Below are 19,156 nucleotides of genomic sequence, written 5' to 3'. Positions count from 1 at the left end.
CACAAGCTCCCTCACTAGCCCCCGGTGTGGGGGGCTCTGCTGACCCCTGCCCAGGGCCAGAGCAGCGCTGGGCTCAAGGACGGGGACTGATGACTCCTGGAACTGAAACAGAGCCAGGTGTGCGGTGTCCCAGCTGTGTCCCCGAGGCTGCGGGTGTCCATGGGGCCCACGTGGGTCCCGTGCACCAGCCCCCAGTGCCGCTGCAGCCCATTGCTGGGGCTGCGCAGGGTTGGGGCGCTGGGGGAGCCGGGGTCCTGGTGTGGGTCAGGGACACGTCCTGGCTGGTGACGGGCAGGTGGGGAGGACGGTCCCTACCCAACAATAGCAGGGGAGGGGGAGGCACCGGCTGCCCCGATCCCTGCTGCCTGTGGGTGCTAATACCCCCTAATCAGCTGTCAGTCACCATGGACCCCGGCAGCTATAAAACCCCCGCGAGTGGCTCCTCGGCTCCTCTCCGCAGCATGGCAACTCCTCGGGGCGAGGGAAGCTCACGCCAAGAGCTGGGGGGCTGCGGGGGACCGTGGGGTGCCCTGCAGAGGCACCCCCAAGCGCTGCTGCCCTGTCCCTGCCCCTGTCCCGTGCTGGGGGGCTACAGTCTGCTGCCACCCGCTCTCAGCCTGCTGGAGCCCTCGGTAAGTGCCACACAGCAGCTCCTGGGGGCCAGGACACGGGACTCCTCCTGGGATCGGGCTGTGAGGTGGTGGGGGGTCAGAGATGGGGAGCTGCTGTCCTGGGTCCCCTGCACACCCCTGGCATCCCCCTGTGACCCCCCACACCCTGGGTGTGCACAGTGCTGGGCACGGGAAAAGATGAGGATGGGCAGGACCCAACTCTTCCCCTTCCTGTGTGCAAAGGGATGAGCCCCCATGTCCCCCAGCCCCTTTCCTCTGGCCGCGGGTGCCCCCACCCCATCCTGCCCTGACACCCCTGTGTCCCCTTCAGGTGTCACCAGCCTACGAGGTGCCCCTGGGGCTGCTGCCCAGCGCGGGGCTCTGCCCGCCCTGCTGCCGGCAGCCCCTGCCCGCAGAGCCGGGGCGCACCAAGGCGGCGGCGGCACGGGAGAGCACCGGGGCGCTGAAGGCCTGGCTGGCGCGGCACCCCCGGAACCCCTACCCCAGCAAGGGGGAGAAGGTGATGCTGGCCCTGATCAGCCGGATGAGCCTCACCCAGGTCTCCACCTGGTTCGCTAACGCCCGCCGGCGCCTCAAGAAGGAGAACAAGGCCGGTTGGGCACCGCGCGGCGCCTCGGACAGCGAGGACAGCGAGGGGGAGGGGGCCCCATCGGGTGCCCCCCAGGTCCCCAGCCCTGGGCAGGACAGGTGCGGGGGCAGCCCCGAGGTAGGGCCAGGCCCTGGGCAGGACAAGGAGCCTCAGAAACCCAAGATCTGGAGCGTGGCAGCCATGCTGGCATCTCCCTCCAGCGAGAGCAGGCGCTCCCCGGGGGTGTCAGAGCAGGGATAGGGTTGGGGCACTTGCGCCCTGTCGCTGAGGGCCAGGTAGGGGCCAGGGCTGCGGCTGTGGGCTGGGGAGAACCCCACGGCTGGGCAGAGCAGGACACACAACACAGGAGCCGGCAGCTGCCCAGACGAAGCGAGTGGGAGGTGTGGGTAGGGGGGGACATGGGGCACTAATAAACATGGCTCTGCCTTGGGCCTCCCAGTGTCACCTGTCTGTGGCGGGGAGGCCAGCAGGGATGTGGGGGTGCTGACAGGGATGCGGGGGTGTCATTGGGGATGGTGACAGGGATGTCACTGGGGATGTCAGTGGGGACGGGTGCATCTCCACTGTCAGTGCTGCTGCCGGCAGCTCCACCACTGCGGGGAGCAGGGCAAGTTCTGCCACGAGCCCCTGGGGCTGCCTGAGCCCGGCTCCTTCTGCCCGATGGTGATATCCCCATGCTCCCCAACCTGCTGTGTGCCTGGCCAAGCTGCCAGGGGTTTGGTGGCCCCATCACCAGCGAGGAACCCCAAGGAGGGTCCCCTGTTCTGCAGAGGAAGAGCTGCAGCATTTTCAGGTGATTCAGTGCCTTCCTGATGCCTCCTCCCATGGGGTGGCTGTCACCACCGGCACAGCCCTGCGCCACGGGGAAGCACAAGGAGGGACACACAGGGAGAGAGACGTGCTGGAGTTGAAACAGAAATCAGAATTAGACTTTGCTCTTCTTGATAAAAGTAATAAAATGGTTAGCGGTGTTAAATTAATCCTTACAAAACAAAACCCAACAAAATTAAATAAAGGCCAGAGGCTCCACATAAAAACCACAATGACTACAAAACAGCTGCAAAGACATCTTTACACACAAAGAAACTCCTCTGCTCCGCTCCTCCCCTCTACGGTACACAGCGTCGGCGAACATGGGACACACACATGTGGGAAAGAAGCACGGATGCGATGGGAGCGGCCCTGCCAGGAGCACGGGTGCTGCGGACACAACTATTTACACTATGGACACGGAGCTGTGCTGGTTCCGGTCCGGCTCTGGGAGCCCCCGGGCTCTGCCCGTCCTTGTCCCGTCAGTGCCAGCTGCGGCAGCTGCCGCGGCCCCTCCAGCCGCGGCGCTGAGTTCTCGCATCCTTAGCTGAGGTTTGTCCCCCAGCTGCTGCTTTGCTCTCCGCCTCACTCCTGCTCTTTGCTGCGGGGCAGGACAAGGAGCTGAGGGTCTGGCTGAACGCCTGGAGGCTACACTGAGCCCCTGCAGCCGCTCCGGTGTGGGCTCCCGCTTGGCAAAGCCCACACTGTTCTGCAAGGGAAGGCAACAGGCACTGAGAATCTCCCTGTGGTCCAGGCACACTGTCACGCTGTGGGTCAGCCATGGGCAAGGAACACTTGTACCTCAAGCGACAATGATCCAAGCTGCCCAAAGCCTCCCTGGTCACACACAGGGCTCCACCGTCAGGGTCAGGAATGGGGGAACCCAAAGACCTCCCGGCACAGACACTGGCAGAGGCTGTAGACAATGCAGAGGAGGAGGGTGGAGGGCACAAGGCTGACCAGGACGATGCCCAGGCCGTGGTGCTCGATGAGCAGGAGGTAGATGCCGAAGGGCAGGGAGCTGAAGTAGAGAAGGCAGAGGACACCCAGGATGAAGCGGGGGACAGCTCGCCACCCCCAGGAGCGGCACTTCAGCCCAGGACCGTGGCAGGGCAGCGTGCCCAGGCTGGCGGGGCGGTACAGCCGCACCACCTCCAGCCCGCCCAGGCCCTCCGGTGGGGCCATGTCCTCCGGCACCTCCAGGATGGTGACCACCAGGCAGTCGGGGCTGGGTACCGGCTCCAGCACGCTGGGACAGAGAAGAACCTCAGGGGACTGAGGGGGACCCCGCTTCTTGGTCCGCTCATGGCCTCTCAGCAGTGCCAGCGCCTCCCCATCATCCTGCAGCCGCTGCACGTCCCCACCAGGCACCGGGCTGTGCCGGCGGCAGAAGGGGCAACGGAGCTGGTGGGGTGATGCGTCCCCCAGTGTCACCATCTTGCACAGGCACTTGGCACAGAGGCGGTGGCCGCAGGGGAGCCGCTTGGGTCTGCGGGCACGGGCATCGTAGCGGCTGTAGCAGATCTTGCACTCCAGCTCGGGGGCAGCGGGTGCTGGGGACCGCGGCCCCCGCTGGGCCATGCCCGGGGCTGCGGGAGAGGGAAGGGACCGTGAGTGAGGGCTGAGGGGGCGGGTTCCCGGGTGCTGCTGCACACACGGGCTGGGTCCTGGTCGCCCCTCGGGCCCGGTGTCAGAGCGGGGGGAGCAGCACCGGCCGCAGCCCCGGGCAGGAGCGGCACAGCCCGGCCCGAGCACCGCCCGGTGCCGGCGGCGCCGGGACTCGGGCCCTCCCCATCCCCGCGTTTTTCCCGGGGCCCCGCCGCGCCGCAGCGTCCCGCTGGGTTTGTCCCTCCGGTGCGTGCGGGTTCCCGGGCACCCGCAGCCCCCGCGCAGCGGCCCGAGCCGCCCGCTCCCCCCCGTACCTGCGCTCGGCGCCGGCTCCCGGTCGGGCCGGTCCGGTGGTTCGGGCTGCGGTCCCGGTGCGCGCGGGCGCTGCCGGCGGCGGCGCGAGCCCCATGAGCGGCGTGAGGCGCGCGCTGCCCGGCACGCCGCGGGGGCGGCACCGGCTGCCGGCAGCGCCGTTGGCCCGGCAACGCGGCCCGGGGGCGGCTGCTCCGACCGGACCCCTGCGCTGCCGGGCAGGAGAGCGGCAGCAGCACCCCCCACACACACATGGGGTGACGGTGGGGGCCCCAGTGCCGCAGTGAACAAGCTGGGGACATGCCTGAGCCAGGGGCTGCAGCCCCTCGCTGATGGGGTCACCCCTTGCTGCTCCCTGCCCCTTGGGTACACAGAACAGGGTGTCTATGCCGGTTAACAGGAAAATTACATTTTCTCCATGCAGGGCTCTGTTCACTCAGTTGCATGAGATGTCAGCAATGGCAGCGCCCACGAAACCCACGCTGGTCACCCTGATCCTCCCCTTGTACCATCTCTTGCTTTGCCAGGATGAACAAGGGGTTCTGGAGAGGAGGCCCTGCCATGGGGCTGTGGGCTGCTGTTGGCACACTTCCCCTGTGACACTACAGCAATTAAACACTTAACAAGGTAATTAGCTACCAGCTACAGGACTCCAGGTTTGCTGACATTTCCCAGCACCAGCGTGTCTCTGGTCACCTGCACTTTGTGCGCAGCCTGCCTTGGCTAAAAACAATGAATAAATGGAAAAAAAGGCTTTGCAAAAGGCTGCTTTCACCACTAGAGCTCCCAGGAGGCCCCAGTGCTGTTAAAGGACAGCAGTGACGACCCATCTCCGCTGCTGAAAGCAGCTCTGGGAGCTGTGGAGAGCAGGATCAGGGAGCACATGGGGCAAGGTTGTGCTGCCCACCCCAGAACAGCACCAGCACTACCATAGCATCAGCACTACCACAGCACCAGCACTGCCACGGCACCAGCACTGCTGGTCACAGAGCACCATGTGCATGACCCGGACCCAGGATTCACACCACTTCCTCATCTCCCAGCTTTTAATTAACAAACCTCACAACCCTTTAGATCCGTGTGGAGACGCAGCCCCACAAGGCTAGATTGAGCAGCACCAGGGGCTGCCGGGCAGCACTAACCCACCACGCAGCTCTTACCAGGGGGAAGGACTCCCACCGGCGCACAGCCTGTCCAAAGGCAGCGGAAGCTTTAAAGCTGGGACATTCCCAAACTCCAGAGCAGCTGGGTCAGAAAACAACCGCACTGGTTTCACCCCCAGAGCCATGCTCACCTGGACAGGCCACAGGAGACGGTTCTTCAACCAGCAGCTCGGGACAGGGCGAGGTCAATGACGGCAGCTGAAGCACGAGCAGCCCAGTGGGACAGTCTGTGCATGGACAGCACAGAGCGGCCCCAGGACAGCCCCCTTCCACCACAGCCCCCAGCAGAGCGTCATCGAGCCCCCAGCTGCTCCTCCCATCAGGGCAAAGGGCCCAGCCAGGAGCACTGGGTGGCTCTGCTCTGAGCAGGCTGAGGGTGACTGCTGCGTGTGGGGTGGCTGCAGGGAAGAGAAAGCCAAACTCCTCACAGCAGTGCAATGAACCAGGAGGGTGGTGGTCATGTTGCTTTAGGGGGTGCACACTGGTCATTAGGAAAAAAAATTCACCAGGAGGGCAGCACAACGTGGAATGGGTCTGATGCCAAGTAGTTCTGCAAAAAAAACCCAATATTTTTCTTCCTTTCAGCCAGAGTGAGACAGAGGTGAGGGCAGGGGGTGACCAGGAAGGAAAGGCAGGAACACGGGGCAGAGCTGTATGCTGGTTTTTAATGTTCCTAAGAACTAGGAAACAGAAATCAAAAATAGACTTTGCTCTTCTTGATAAAAGTAATAAAATGGTTAGCGGTGTTAAATTAATCCTTACAAAACAAAACCCAAGGAGGTTAAATAAAGCCCAGAGGCTCCGCATAAAAACCACAATGGCTACAAAACAGCTGCAAAGACATTTTTACACACCAAAGAAACTCCTCTGCTCCGCTCCTCCCCTCTACGGTACACAGCGTTGGCGAACACAGGACTCACACACGTGGGAAAGAAACACGGATGCGATGGGAGCGGCCCTGCCAGGAGCACGGGCGCCGCGGACACAACTATTTACACTATGGACACGGAGCTGTGCTGGTTCCGGCTCGGCTGCGGGAGCCCCCAGGCTCTGTCCATCCTTCTCCCGCCAGTGCCAGCTGCGGCAGCTGCTGGGGCCCCTCCAGCCGCGGCGCCGAGCGCTCGCGCTTGCCATCCGTCCCTTCGTCTGTGCTGACGTCCTTCCACCCATGTGTCCCATCTCCAGCTGCCCCTTCCCTTGGCTCCAGCATGGAACAGGCCGCCAGCTCCTCCTGCTGCGCCGGTTCCCTGCTCTGGGGTGGGAGACGCAGCCTCCTCCCCTTGGGCAGCCGGACGCTCCTGGTGCTCCCGCGTGCAGTTCGCAGGGAAAGCAGGTGCCGCAGAGCTGCTGCAGAGTTCCCGGGCCGGCGCTGCACTGCCAGCAGTCTCTCCGCCGCCCGACCGGCCTCCTCGGGGCCGCCAGCACCTCCCCTGCTGCCTCGCACCTCCCCGCCTTAGTTGGGGTTTGTCTCCCGGCTGCTGCTTTGCTCTCGGCCCAGCTCCCGCTCTTTGTCTGCTGTGGAGGAGGAGGAAGAGGACGAGGAGGAGGAGGAGCTGAGGGTCCGGCCTGAATGCTTGTAGGCTGCAACGAGCTCCTGTAGCCGCTCCGGTGTGGGCTCCCACTTGGCGAAGCCAGCGCTGTTCTGCAGGAAGAGGACGGCTGTGTTGTGCACAGCCTTGTAGTACATCTCCTCCCTGCAATGGAACACAACAGGCACTTGGCATCTCCCAGCCCAGACGACACACAACTGCCACCCAGACCTGCTTCCTCACACCCCCTCCTCCTCCTTGTGCACGCTGTGTTTAGGACAAGTATTTGTCTCTGTCTCCTTTTCCCTCAGTATCCTGAGGAACAGAGCAGGCAGAGAGCAGCCTTGGGCACTTGTGAGTAAAGGCTGAGGCTTGCAGACTTTCAGAGAAGAAGCACTGAAGCTGCACAGCCACGATGCTCCCTACCAGCACACGTGCTGGGACACCACTGTCCCTGCAGGAGACTGCGCTTGTTGCTTAAACAAGTTGCTTGACCAGCAGAGTAACAGCCAGGCTGCTCCGCTGAGAACCAAGATCCACGCTGCCTCCTGCTCTGCCCAGTGCTGCAGCACTGGCTGGCTCAGCTGCCTCCCGGGCCGGGGGCACAGACCGTCCCTGCAACACTGCACTGTAACCCAGGGAATACACCACTCATGAACCTGTTGTCAGTGAAATACTTCAGTAATCAGTAAACAAACATGAAACTCACACCACCCTGTACACCTGTCTAAAAACTTCAGGGTGACTGTGTATTTCCTTGCCTGCTCCTGCTTCCCATCGGTTTCAACCTGGGACAGGATATTTCTGTCACACAGCTCCCGAAATGCATCCCCAGAAGGAGCCAAGAGAAAGCCCTACTTTTTGCAGACGTGCTGAGACCCGCTGCGGTACTCGTGATCAAAGGCTGGCAGGATGAGCTGGTGCCGTTTGAACTTGCTCTGCTCCATGCGGGTCAGCGCTGGTGTCGGAGGGTCCCGCCACTCGGGGATGAAGACGATGAAGGAGAGCGGCTCGCTGGAGTTCTCCAAGAGTTTCTAGTTCAATGAGAAAAGAATCATCTCAGCACTGGCTGAGCAACGGCGTGTCTCACAAGTTTTACTGAAAGGAACGTTCCTGGCTCTTGAGTGGCACCACAGCCGTCACCGGCCTTTGCCTTTATGTGACAGCCCTGCTGGGGAGAGCACCATCTGCACGGCTCCCTTCAGAACAGCCCCACGGGTCAGTGAACTTACCTCAAAGTGAGACACCATGGCATCCATCAGCTCCTCACAGAACGGAGGATTTGCCTCAAAAGAGCCACTTATAGGGAAGAAATCCAGGCATGGGCTGGAGGAAAAAGGCAAAGATCGCTGTCAGAGAGGCCAGAATTCTATTTTTCATGTGTTAAAAAGCATCCATTTCCTCAGAAAAGGCAGTCACACTCTCAGAAAGCCTGAACCCCCGGACTGGGGACACACTTGGCCTATGGTCACTAGAAGTGACAGCTGATTCAAGCTGCCCAGCCCTCCCCTTCTTCAGAACACAGGCACGCGCTGTTAGACCCCAAACTGTGTCACTGCAGGGACCAGAGCTGCACAGCCAGACTAATGGCACCCTGGGCGGCTCACACGCGCTGCCTGAGGCAGCCGGGAGCAGCCCGCACACGCCAGCTCCCGCCCCGAGCCACTGCATGGGCATGCACCCACGGAGAACATGGCAACACAACGTAAGACTCACCCCCTGGATCCAAAATACCCGTCTGTATCCAAGAAGGCCGAACAGTACTGTTTAAAATAGCAATTCAGGGGCGAGGCAAAGCATTCAAAACTCACTCCAAAGAGCTTGTGAAGGGCTTCGAAGACATGCACGGGCAGAGCCCCCTGCAGACCAGTCCCTTCGTACAGCCCCACGCCAAACATCATCTGGGGAGAACAAACCCCGTCAGCCGTGCCCACGCTGCTCTGCCGCTCCCTCCAGAGCACAGCCCTGGGCCACACGGCCACGAACCCACTCCCTCATCCTTTCTCAGATTTGTGTAGGTCCCCTGCACGTACCCAAAAATGCTCTTCATATGTACTCATCCAACTCAGGCCCCACAAAGCAACTGTCAGTTTTCAGATCTATCCCCCAGGAGCCTTCAGCTGGCACTCAGAGCCAACAAATACTGAAGGTTTCTTTCATAAAAATTGATTTTTACCCCCTCTGAGATCTCCTGTGAGCTCCACAACTGCTGCCCAGTCCGCAGTCCTACCTCAAAACACAGAGAGCAGACCAAAAACCCAGTTCAAGCCCTGTTTTGCATCAGCCCCCAGAGCTGTGGGCCCCTGCAGAGCAAAGCCTACTCATTCAGCTCCCACTATGATCGGGGCTTTCTGATGTTTCACAGCTGCAGTGATACGGTACCTGGTATCGACGCAGAAGGCACCAAACCCTGGGCAGAAACTTTTCAAAGCCAGAGTCATCAATGCAACTGTACCGATAGAGGAGCCACTGGAAGAGAAAGCCCAGCCATGAAACAGAGAATGAGCAGACAAGACAGCACCCGAACCCCGGAGGGGACCCCAAGGGACCCGAGGAGCCGGCGAGGCTCTGCGTGGTGGCACATCTGCCTTTGCCGTTGGGGGAACGACAAGTGTGAATGAACGTACCCCACCAGCATGTGTCCTGGCAAGAGCTGGAGTGCCACCAGTGCGACCATCCCCGCGGCACAGCCCACACCCAAGGCACACATATTCCTGCGAGTGTTCCCAACAGAACCCCAACCCTGATTGAGGCTCCTCATTTCTGCTCTGGGGGCAGCGTCTGAACCCCTGCCAGCTCAGCGCCCTGTCCCTCCACAGTCCCTCCTCTCAGAAGACACACAGAGGTGACACCTCCGACCAGCACAGCTGGTGGTGAGTCCTGTGGGATGTGCATCAGCCCTTACCAGCTTGCTGAAGTAGTTGCGGCTCACTTTGACCATCTCCCCCTTGTACCGCACACATGCTACATTGTTCTCCATGTGCATCTCCACGCTGGGCAGCGGCGGCGAGGGGATGGCCAGTCGCACTGGGTAACAGTACACGAGCCTGTCCTGGACCTCAGGAGCTTCCACCTCAGCTATGGAGAGCAAAAGGAGAGAAGCCCATCAGGATCCAGGGACATTTGGGATAACTTCCTTCCACCTCAAAACATGCGGTAACAGAATAGGGCTGAGGAGCAGACTGGTCACCCCAAACCACCGCTGTGATCCTCCACAGACCCTGTAGGCAGCTACCGAGGTTCAGAGCTGATTTCCCAAATGTATTCCATCACCCACTGCCAGAGCACAGGACCCATCTCACAGCACCTCTCCATCTCTTACATAGATCTGTAGCCTGTACACAACCATTCCAGCAGCATGAGCCACGCTCCAGACAAGTAAAATGCTTTCCTTGTCATTAATGTTACTATTTCAGTTTAACCCAAACTCATTCGAAGCACAATAAACATTCCCGGGCTGTCAAGTGTGGAGAGGTGGGACCCCAAACAGAAACAGACTAACAGAATGGGAGTAATCAAAGAGGCAGGGGTCACAGAAGAACGAAAAGGTGACTAGAGGCAGAACTACAGACATAAACTAGGAAGAGAATAGAAAAAAAGATCAAGGAACATGAATCCTCTGCTGGGAAAGGAAGAAGGGTGCATGGTGACACGCTGGTAGGCCGGGGAGTGCAGCAGGTGCTTGGAACCCCAGAAACACGGCAGAGGAGAGTACACAGAGGAGAGGGCTTGGCATTGGGGAGTGCCAGCCGTCCTCAGGAATCCCTGCAGCAGCAGAGCAAAAACCCACAGTCTGGGTAAACGAACTAACGCCCGTTCAGTGTGCTCAGCTCCTAACGAGCTACTTCATCCTGACAAATCACAAATTCATATTTGGTATTCCAGCTGGTAACTGTACCTGAGGGAACACACCTCGCCGCTGCACAGGCGCTGAGTGGCTGGCAGCTCCGGCCTGTGCTGAACCAGCGATTTCCAGCGCCACAATCTCAGCCTGGTGTGCTGAGCGCAGCCCCACAGCTACTGCTGTCTGCGTGGGACACGCTGAGCGCGGTTTTACACCACAGCGCTGCGGCCCTACAGCTCCCCAGAGCTGGCTGCATACCAGATATATTGTTCTCTTTGAGGATGGCGAGATGCTTCTCCCGGATCCGCTTGACGTATTCGAGGGATATGTAGTAGATCTTACTGCAGATGCCTTCCACAGAGTCCTTTGCTGCCGCAGACACATGGGGCCCACACTGCTTGCGTAAGTGCTCCAGGCGATCCTGCAGAATGACACCAGAGTCCCTCACACAACCTGCGCTGCCTGCAGCGGTGCAGTCTGCGTGCCAAGGGAAATCCCCAGCTCCCTGCACCACTGCCCAGCGGGGACACTGACCATATAGTCCTCCTTCGAGGCAGAATGGTCCCGCCGCAGCCAGCTGAAGGTGTCCTCCACGTTCCACTTCACCACCTTCCTGCTGTCCGGTGAAGCACTCCTGCACAACACAGAAGTAAAATTTAACTCAGGGCTGCACAGCAGCGTGTTCCACCCCACCACCAGACTTCTGCCAGTGGGGAACACGGCTGCAGGCACTTCCTCAAGGCCCTGCCGCTCTCCCCTGGGCCTCTGGAAGGTGCTTCCAGACACTTGTAGGACAAGTGACTGTCATGTTCTCTCCAAAACACCGTGCAGCCGCCCACGGTCCTGTCTGCAACAGGAGGGGCAGGGAAAGCACTGACCCACCACAGAAACAGCCCACTGGGATCTTGCCTCTCATTTTCAAATGTGGTCATTGGCAGGAGCTTCTGAGAGAACTACCCTGTTAACAAGCTTTTTATTCTCCCCACGTTTCCCCTGCAGAACTTGAAAGAAAAAACACGCACGGTACAATAAAACACCACTCTGAGCTTGTTGCTCTTTAATAGCAGCAAGTGCCCAAGCACCATTCGTCTTTTTTTCTCAGGGATAAATGACAGAAGGCATTTCCATGTCCAGTATTTCACAGATTCTCACGTCTCTCTATACATTCATCTTTTCAACATTAGCTTTTATTGTAACGTGACTATCAACAGATGACTCCAGCGCTATTTTGTTGTTGTGTACATTCCTAGCTCTGCTTTTCCTCAATAAGATGATGACCAGCACTGAATAAGGTGGGATCCAGCAGACTCTTCTCCACATCCCCCTAACCTTTTTCTCTGTTCTGAACACGACAGTACTGTGAGAAATCCCACCTGGACTCAATCAGCCGTTTTGCAGCCTCGGCGTACTTGAAGAGCAGCCTCTTGGCTTCCTCACGGAACTTGATTCTGGACAACCTGCGGGAAGTGTAAATTCAAATGCATCAGTTCCAGAGCTGCCAACAAGGTGTGCAGCTGGGTCCAGGTCCCAAACTTACACCACCAGTACCCTACCAATTACCCAGTGCACACAAAACACAAAAGCACAGAACTGCAGCATGGAAATCACTGGACTAGCCCAAGACAAAACCACTGCAGCAAGGTGCCCTTTGAACAGTACCTGATGGGAATGTCATTCATGATCTCTCTGAACATGGAAGGAGACACCACTGGTTCGCAGTCACTCGGTAAAAGAGGATCTGTCCCTTTGTCAACCACCTTCCTTTCCAACATCCAGCGATTAAAGGACTCCCTTGGGGGGTCAATCCCTGGAGCAGCAGAGGAAAACGGTTGCATCAATACCACAAAGAGATGCCCAGAAGCTCTGACAAGGACCATCATGTTGGAGCTTGGCCCAGTGAGTTCATAGCCGACAGTGTCATAGAGTATAGCCATCACAAAAAAGAGATCACAAGGACAAGACAGATGCTAACCAGAAGGAAAAACCCCACAAAACTGCAGGACTGATAAGACCAATAAGGGGAGCCCAGCAGAAACTCACCTTCTCGCTGCTGGCAGAGCTCACGATAATGCTGCCGCAGCTTGAGAATGAGCTGCGATCGAAGCAGCTCCACCTCGGGGTGTGGAGAAAGCACTTCGGATGGTGCTCTCTGCTTAATCACTGCGTTTGTCTGAATATCCAGGTCCCAGTATACTCTATGGCAGAAACAAATGTCGTCACTGGCTAATTATCAAATGTTACTTCTAAAGATGCCTCCTGGGGCTGTTTCACCAGTCAAGAAATGGAACGATCAAGATTCCTTACAAAGACACAGGGGGATGTTACATCCCTCAAGTTCTCCTTCAAAGATGTCTGGAAAACCACATGTCTCTAACCTACCACCAAGAAAAGAATGGGAGACAAACAGAGACAACTCACTCAGTTGGTCGTAGCAGCGCTGCCTGCTGTTTATCTTCAGGTGAAACACACCACGCCTTCAAAACTGAGGTGCCTGGAACGCTGGGAGAGCTGGGGATTGGCTGAGCAGCTGTGTTCCCTGGGACATCCGCCTGCACGTGTAAAAGCTGAGTTACTGCCGCGCAGAGACACGTAGAGGGAAGCAGCCCCATGCAGCCAGCGATCCTGCACCCGCACTCCAGCCAGGACACCCCGCTCGCCTGCTGCTGGTGTCAGTTACGATGGACGTGCAAGCGACCGCAGGTCTCAGCCACAATCTCTGACCTCCCAACTCCCACACTCCGCCCCCAGCTGCAAGAGAAACGGCTGCTGGGCAGCACCTGAGTCTGCTCCCACTTTTACACGGCCAGCTGTCACAGCTGGAGTTGTGCTATGGTGCCCTGACCTCGCACAGTTCAAAAAAACTGGTCCAGGCTCCAGACGCCCCCCAGGTTTTAGTTTGAGCACCATCCTTAAGCTTATTTGTTGCAAAACAGAAGACCCACCTTGGGCTTTTTCACACTGTTGCTGCTCAGTGGAACCTCCTCAGAGAATCTCCTCTTCCTCTGCTTGCTCTCCAGAGAGGTATCGATCATTCCACCCTCCAGGGGCATCGGGGCTGCATTCAGTCCCAGAGGGTCTGACTGTGAGTGTCCAAACAACAACAGCACGTTAGTTCATCCGCTGCCACCACAGAGTCCCGAAGTTCTCTTAACTGCCCGTTTCACTGCCACAGACTCCCACATAGATGGAAAACCAGACACAAATACACCTGCAGAAAGCTAAAAAGTTCTCTTCTAGACCTGTGCCTGTAGGCTTTTTTTCTTTTTTTAAGATTTAGATGAGAAAAATGCAACACAACATCCCCAGGTTGAGTGTTCTCTGCGCAGCGCACTGCACCCCAACAGCACAGCCTGAGCGTGCGCCTGATGGAGGAACATTTCCCCAGAGCCAGCTGGAGGATGGACTCGGCCAGGGGTTCAGAGGGCAGACAAGACCCTCCCACACGGGCCATCCGGAGTCCACAGACCATGGCAACTGCCCCACAGAACAGCCCTGAGAGACAAATCCTTACTCACAATCACATCGTGCTGCCCCAGCACGGGCATTTCCCACAGGGACTGGTTAGTGAAGCGGTTGAAGTAGTAGGGGCGGTTCTCCCGCTTGCTCCAGCACTTCTCCCAGCCAGCCTGCACCAGCTCATCTGCAGGGACAGAAAGAGTCAGGACTGCCCTCCAGCTCCCCAGTACCGCCACACGCGCCCTGTCCAGCCCCACTTGGTGCCCGTGTCCCCCCCTCCCCGCACCAGGGCCCCACAGACCCTGTGCTGGGACCCCAAAAGCAGGGTGGGTACCTGGCAGGTCCTGCACCAGGCGCATGGGTTTGGGGGAGCTGGGCTGGTTCTGGTTAGAGGTGCCGGGTGAGTGACTCATGAGAGACGCTTCCTCTGCGGGGCTTCCGTGATTCTCATTGGCCATTTCTCAGCAACCACACTACAGAAAAACAGACGTCAAATCTGCATTACAGGAGGAAAGATCCCAGCTCCACTTGGCCACTCAGCTGCACCACTACACATTCATTCTGACAATAACACAGCGTTTGAACAGGCAAAACAGCATCTAAGCCATGAAAAATACCCGTTATTCCAGATCCAGCTGGCTGGGAGGAATGAGGAGCTTTAAACAGTGCCAGCCAGGGAGTTCTTCGGGCCAGCATCCCAAATACTCACTGTTCAGCTACATCTCTCCCAGACGTGCAGCACCTGGTCCCACACACTCAGACTGAGAGCGTAAAAGATAAACCACACTCCTCTGTGAACACGTGCCATCTTCTGCCACACTGGCACTGCTTCAGCCCTACCTGACCCGTTACCCTCAGAGACAGCTTAAACCAGTGATAATACACACATAACTGCATGGAATTGAAACAAAAGACTTGTATTTAAAAAACTGCTATATAAAATATCATTAGTGCTTGAACTATCATAGTGCTCTGAACTTGTGGGTTCAGAGAACCACAGCGTTGGAGTCAGGATTTTCCCCTGTAAGGCCTCAGCCAGGTTCTTTTAGCCTTTGGTAACTTTATCATCTGCATAACAACAGTTATGCAAAAAAAGGTCTGTTGAAACAATAAAACTCATGTTAATCATAATTTAAGGCTGCCAGCTGGAGAGAAGCAGCCCGTCTTTTCCTCTCTTAGTCACCACTCTTCCCCCCCGGGGAAGTTTCTGAAACGGCACTGCAAATCACTCCTGCCCGCAGATACAACGGCAATGAACTGGGGGGAAACACGGCATTTTAAGTAATTACTATCTAATTCAGTTACTCAATTCTGTTCAGGCCTTTGTAGACACCCTACACAACACCCAAGTTGGGGCTGCAGCAGCGTAGTCTAATGCACAGAGTGTGTTTTCAACAGCAGGTTGGTACAGCAGCTCTTAAGTAACAACCCAGGTTTGGTTTGCATGCTGAGTTATTTTGGATTTATTCCCCCTTGCTCCTCTTGTTGCCCCTAACAATTCTGCCAGCTGTTCCAGAGGAGAAGGGCCGGAGCTGACAGTGATCAAGGATCAACAGGCGCCCGCTCAGCGTCTGTTCAGCTGTGGAACCGGTGCTGCTGGCTGGGCTGGGGAACTTGGCCCTTCCAGCCCCTCGGGAGCCGCTCCCAGCCCCGCGGCCAGGCTGAGCAGGGACAGCGGGACTGCATGAACCTGGAGTTCGGTCTCTGCTCAGAGCAGGCAGATAACGATAACCGAGCCTACAGGCAACAGCGGCTGCTACAGCGTGAACCAATGCAACCATTTACTGCCTCAGCAGGTGAGTGCTGCGCAATGTTTGCTCACGCTTACTTCCCTGGAAGCTCCAGCCCCCTGTGCTCTCTGCAGCCCCCTCACTGCAGTCAGTGCCCAGAACGCAGCCCAGGAGCCCAGTCAGCCCTGCGGCAGCAGCGGGACAGGGGTCAGGGTGTCAGAGGGGCCCTGGGGCAGCAGCACTGCCCAGGCAGCAGCTTTGGGAGGACGTGTTTGGAGCCCCTCCCCAAAACCAACGCAGACATGCACATGCTGATGGGTCCTGCACATCACACAGACACAATAATGAACCAGTACATACTGATGGACCAGACCTCCCCAGGTGGGGATGTACAGGGATGTATTCTGAGAAGTTACAAACAGCACTGGTGAGCAACACCCTCCTGACAGGACAGACACAAGCTGCAGCTCCTCACCAGTGGTTTTCACCACTGATCAATAAAAACAGCTGTCAAACAGCATTCACTGGCTTTGTCTTCACCCACTTAAACTAGAACGGTGAAGTAGAAGTTTTATCACTTGATCAGTGTTGATGAGTATTAAAACAAAGTACCCTGAAGGGCTGGGAAAAAGAAAACAGCAAACTAAGGGGACTCCTGACAGAGGCAACTCTACTTTTATGTAACTAGTACTGCCACTTTAGATAGTGAAAGGGAGCTAGGGTGAGCATTTTGCAGTGATGAGGGTGTTGTTTTTATACACCACAGCAACACACACAGGCAGAGCCCGCATGGCAAACAGGCACGCAGTAAAGAGTGCAGCAAACGGGATCACTACGTGTTCCCATCGCAGCAAGTGGCACCTTACACCAGCCACCAGCGGACAGCCGAGGCAGAGCAGCGGCAGCCCCGGGACACGGCCAAGGGCCGCCCCGGCGGACTGGAGCGGGACTGGGACAACGCCAGAGCTCCCGGGGCAGAGCTGGAGCTCCCGGGGCAGCGGGCCCGTGTGTGCCGGGGCAGCCCGCTGCCGGGCAGCGCGGAGGCAGCCCCCGGGGATGCGCTCCCGGCGGCGGCGGGACGGAGCTCCTGTGCGCGGCGGGACCGGCGGGCAGCCCGGGACAAAGGGGTCCGGCGAGTGCGGAGCGGAGGCGGCGCTGACAGCTGTGCCGGCGGGACGGGAGGAGCCCGGGGCGGGCGGTACTTACGGGGCCGGGCTGCCTGGCGGGACGCGGGGCCGTCGCTCCGTGCTGGCCGCTGGCGCGCCGGGGCCGCATCCTCATAGCGGGACGTCCCGCTGGCCCGCGGGGGCCGCTGCGGAGACACGAGCCCGTTACGGCGCCGCGGGGAGGAGCCGGCGGGCGCGCGCAGGCGCGGCGGCGGGAGCGCGGGGCCCAGCGCAGTGGCGGCGGCGGCCGCGCTCTAAGATGGCGGCCGCGGGCCTGCGCCGCCTCCCGCCCGTCGCCCGCACGCCACCGTCCTCCCCCGCGTCCCTCCCTCCGGGCCGGTCCGGGGGCCGCGGGAGCGCCGCTTACCTGGGCGCGAGGTCGGGGACTGCAGGCACCGGGCACCGCCGCGTCTCCCGCCGCCGCCCCACCTCCGCCTCGCCCGGCCCGCCGCCGCCATCTTGCGCCGGGACCGCGGGCCGCGGGTGCGCAGGCGCGGGGCCGCCCCGCCCTCAGCACTGCGCAGGCGCTGCCGCGCGGCCGTGCTCATGCACATGCGCACTCGCGGCGCGCCCCGGCCCGGCGGCAGAGCGGCTGCGCGGTCCCTGGCCCGCGCCCTTCGGCGGCCGGGGCCGCGCACGCGCGGAGGGGGACGGAGGCCCCGCCCGCCCCGGCGCCATCTTTGGTTTGGCGCGGCGGCCCCGCCCCGCTGTGGGCACGGCCCGCCGCCGCCGCCGCTATTTCTGGCGGCGCAGCCTGTCATTGCGGGCCCGCCCGCCGCGGGCGGCTCCGGCACAGGGAGGGCGCGGCCGCCAGCAAAAGGCCCTTTGAAGTGGGGCGGCGCCGGGCGGAGCGCGCCCGAGGGCGGCGGCAGCGCCTTGATGTGCCGGCGGCTGACGGCGCGGCCGGGCCCGCAGCGGGAATCTGCGCGGCCGCTCCCCCGCCCCGGGCGCCGCGGGTGCCGTGTGCCCGCTGGCAGAGGCGGCTCCGGGGCCTCCCGCCCGCACGGCCCCGCCGCTCGGTGGGTCAGCTGGCCACGGTGCTCGGGTGCCGGAACGGCCGGCGCGCAGTGCCGGGGGGTGTGTGCCCCGAACAGCCGTTGCAGCCGGGGCTGCCCCGCTCGGTGTCCGGCCGTGGGGCACCCGCTCCCTGGTCCGATGCACGCTCTGTGTTCGCCCGGTCTGGCGGGGCAGACGGGAGCCGCCCGCCCGCAGCTCAGGGCGGGCTGGAGGACACGGGGCTGTTGCTGAGTCCTGTCCCCTGCCAGGCTGGGCCAGTTCCTGGGGGCCGCAGGAGCCCGTTCCCGCAGCCGCCCCTGTCCTGCCGCGGGGCCCGCGGGCTCGGCTCGCTGCGCGGACAACGACCAGCGCTGTGTCCCGGACCCGTGGGGATGGACCGGGCTGCCGCGGGACCGACACCGCCAGCCGCAGGGCCCCGTCCTGTCCCTTGCCTCAGCATCCCCGGCCCGGCTCCCCGGCGGTTCCCGGGAAGCAGCCCGACCTGCGGCTTGGCCGCGAGTCCTGCCCTCTGCTCCGGGAGCAGCGGGGTCAGTTGTGCATTAGTGCTGGCAAAGCACTTCTGGGGAACAAGTGCTGTGTAAGCATGAAGCCTCCGGGCTGCCCCGCGTCCGGCACTCGCAGCTCTCGCAGCTCCGCTGCCCCCGGCACCGGTAACTGCCCGGAGCGCCCGGGGCTGGCCCGGACCGAGCCCTGTTCTCTGGCCTGGGGTAGAGGGGACACTGCGGGGGGACAACGAGACGGGGGACAGCGAGAGGCCTCGAGCGGGGGAGGGTCAGAGCAGCCGGGCGGGTTAGAGCAGGGGCAGCCCCTCGTCTGTTCCGGGACAAGCAGCGGCCCGAGGAGCTGCCGGTTCTCTCCGTGCCGGGGCTGCAGGGCCGGGATGGAGCAGGACGGCAGCGCGGGCACAGCTGGGACACTGGCAGTGCCTCTGGCGGTGCCACCAGTCCGGCTCCGGCCAGGCTGGTGCAGGCTGAGGCAGGTCCTGCAGCCCCCGAGCTGCCCGGCCACACCAGCGCCGAGGATCCGGCAGATTCAGCATCGTCTGCGCCCGGGGCTCGGGTCACAGATGGGCACAAACAGCGCCCAGCACCCCGGGGCGGGGGGGCCCTTGTTGAGCTCAGAGCCGGCACAGCCCCCGGGCAGGGCTGGGGCGGGCAGGGGGAGCTGGAGGCTCCGTGATGCACACGGGGGGCTGCCCCGACGTGAGGGACCCCGTTTGCCTCCCGAGCCCTGCGGGTACCGGGGAGGCCCAGGGACGGGATCGTGCGGGACCCGGGCGCGGTGCCCGCGGTGGGGAGGA

At 60.5% G+C, this 19,156-nt stretch overlaps 2 protein-coding genes across 4 annotated transcripts; both read right to left on the bottom strand.

Moving 5' to 3' along the window:
* Positions 1-2,852: 2,852 nt before the first annotated feature.
* On the bottom strand, positions 2,853-4,253 carry LOC308046704 (E3 ubiquitin-protein ligase RNF182-like; the record flags this gene model as incomplete). Its single annotated transcript, XM_080354702.1, is given in 3 exon segments — positions 2,853-3,620; positions 3,787-4,048; positions 4,050-4,253. Coding segments are annotated over 3 exon segments (1,188 nt in total). The 3' UTR covers positions 2,853-2,898.
* A 1,167-nt stretch (positions 4,254-5,420) lies between these two features.
* PCIF1 (phosphorylated CTD interacting factor 1) lies at positions 5,421-17,332 on the bottom strand. Of its 3 annotated transcripts, XR_013922910.1 has the most exons (18): positions 17,207-17,332; positions 16,880-16,985; positions 14,278-14,416; positions 14,003-14,127; positions 13,430-13,567; positions 12,906-13,036; positions 12,528-12,682; positions 12,147-12,294; positions 11,861-11,944; positions 11,022-11,121; positions 10,746-10,908; positions 9,549-9,721; positions 9,026-9,112; positions 8,360-8,544; positions 7,876-7,969; positions 7,502-7,677; positions 5,969-6,808; positions 5,421-5,664 (listed from the first exon to the last, which is right to left on the bottom strand). XR_013922910.1 is itself a non-coding variant. In XM_080354655.1 (17 exons), the coding sequence occupies exons 3-17, from the start codon at positions 14,399-14,401 to the stop codon at positions 6,568-6,570; spliced, it is 2,124 nt and encodes a 707-aa protein (XP_080210781.1). In that variant the 5' UTR covers positions 14,402-14,416; positions 16,880-16,985; positions 17,207-17,332; the 3' UTR covers positions 5,760-6,567. The 3 variants fall into 3 exon arrangements, 2 of the variants coding, with proteins under 2 accessions (XP_080210781.1, XP_080210782.1); XM_080354655.1 differs by lacking the exon at positions 5,421-5,664 and having other exon boundaries at positions 5,760-6,808; XM_080354656.1 differs by lacking the exons at positions 5,421-5,664; positions 16,880-16,985 and having other exon boundaries at positions 5,760-6,808; positions 17,207-17,285.
* Positions 17,333-19,156: the final 1,824 nt, after the last annotated feature.

The sequence above is a fragment of the Nesoenas mayeri genome (genome assembly GCF_963082525.1).
Source record: "Nesoenas mayeri genome assembly, chromosome: 16".
Taxonomy (NCBI): domain Eukaryota; kingdom Metazoa; phylum Chordata; class Aves; order Columbiformes; family Columbidae; genus Nesoenas; species Nesoenas mayeri.
Note: the sequence above shows the minus strand (reverse complement) of the source record. Positions and strands in the feature narration are given on the sequence as shown.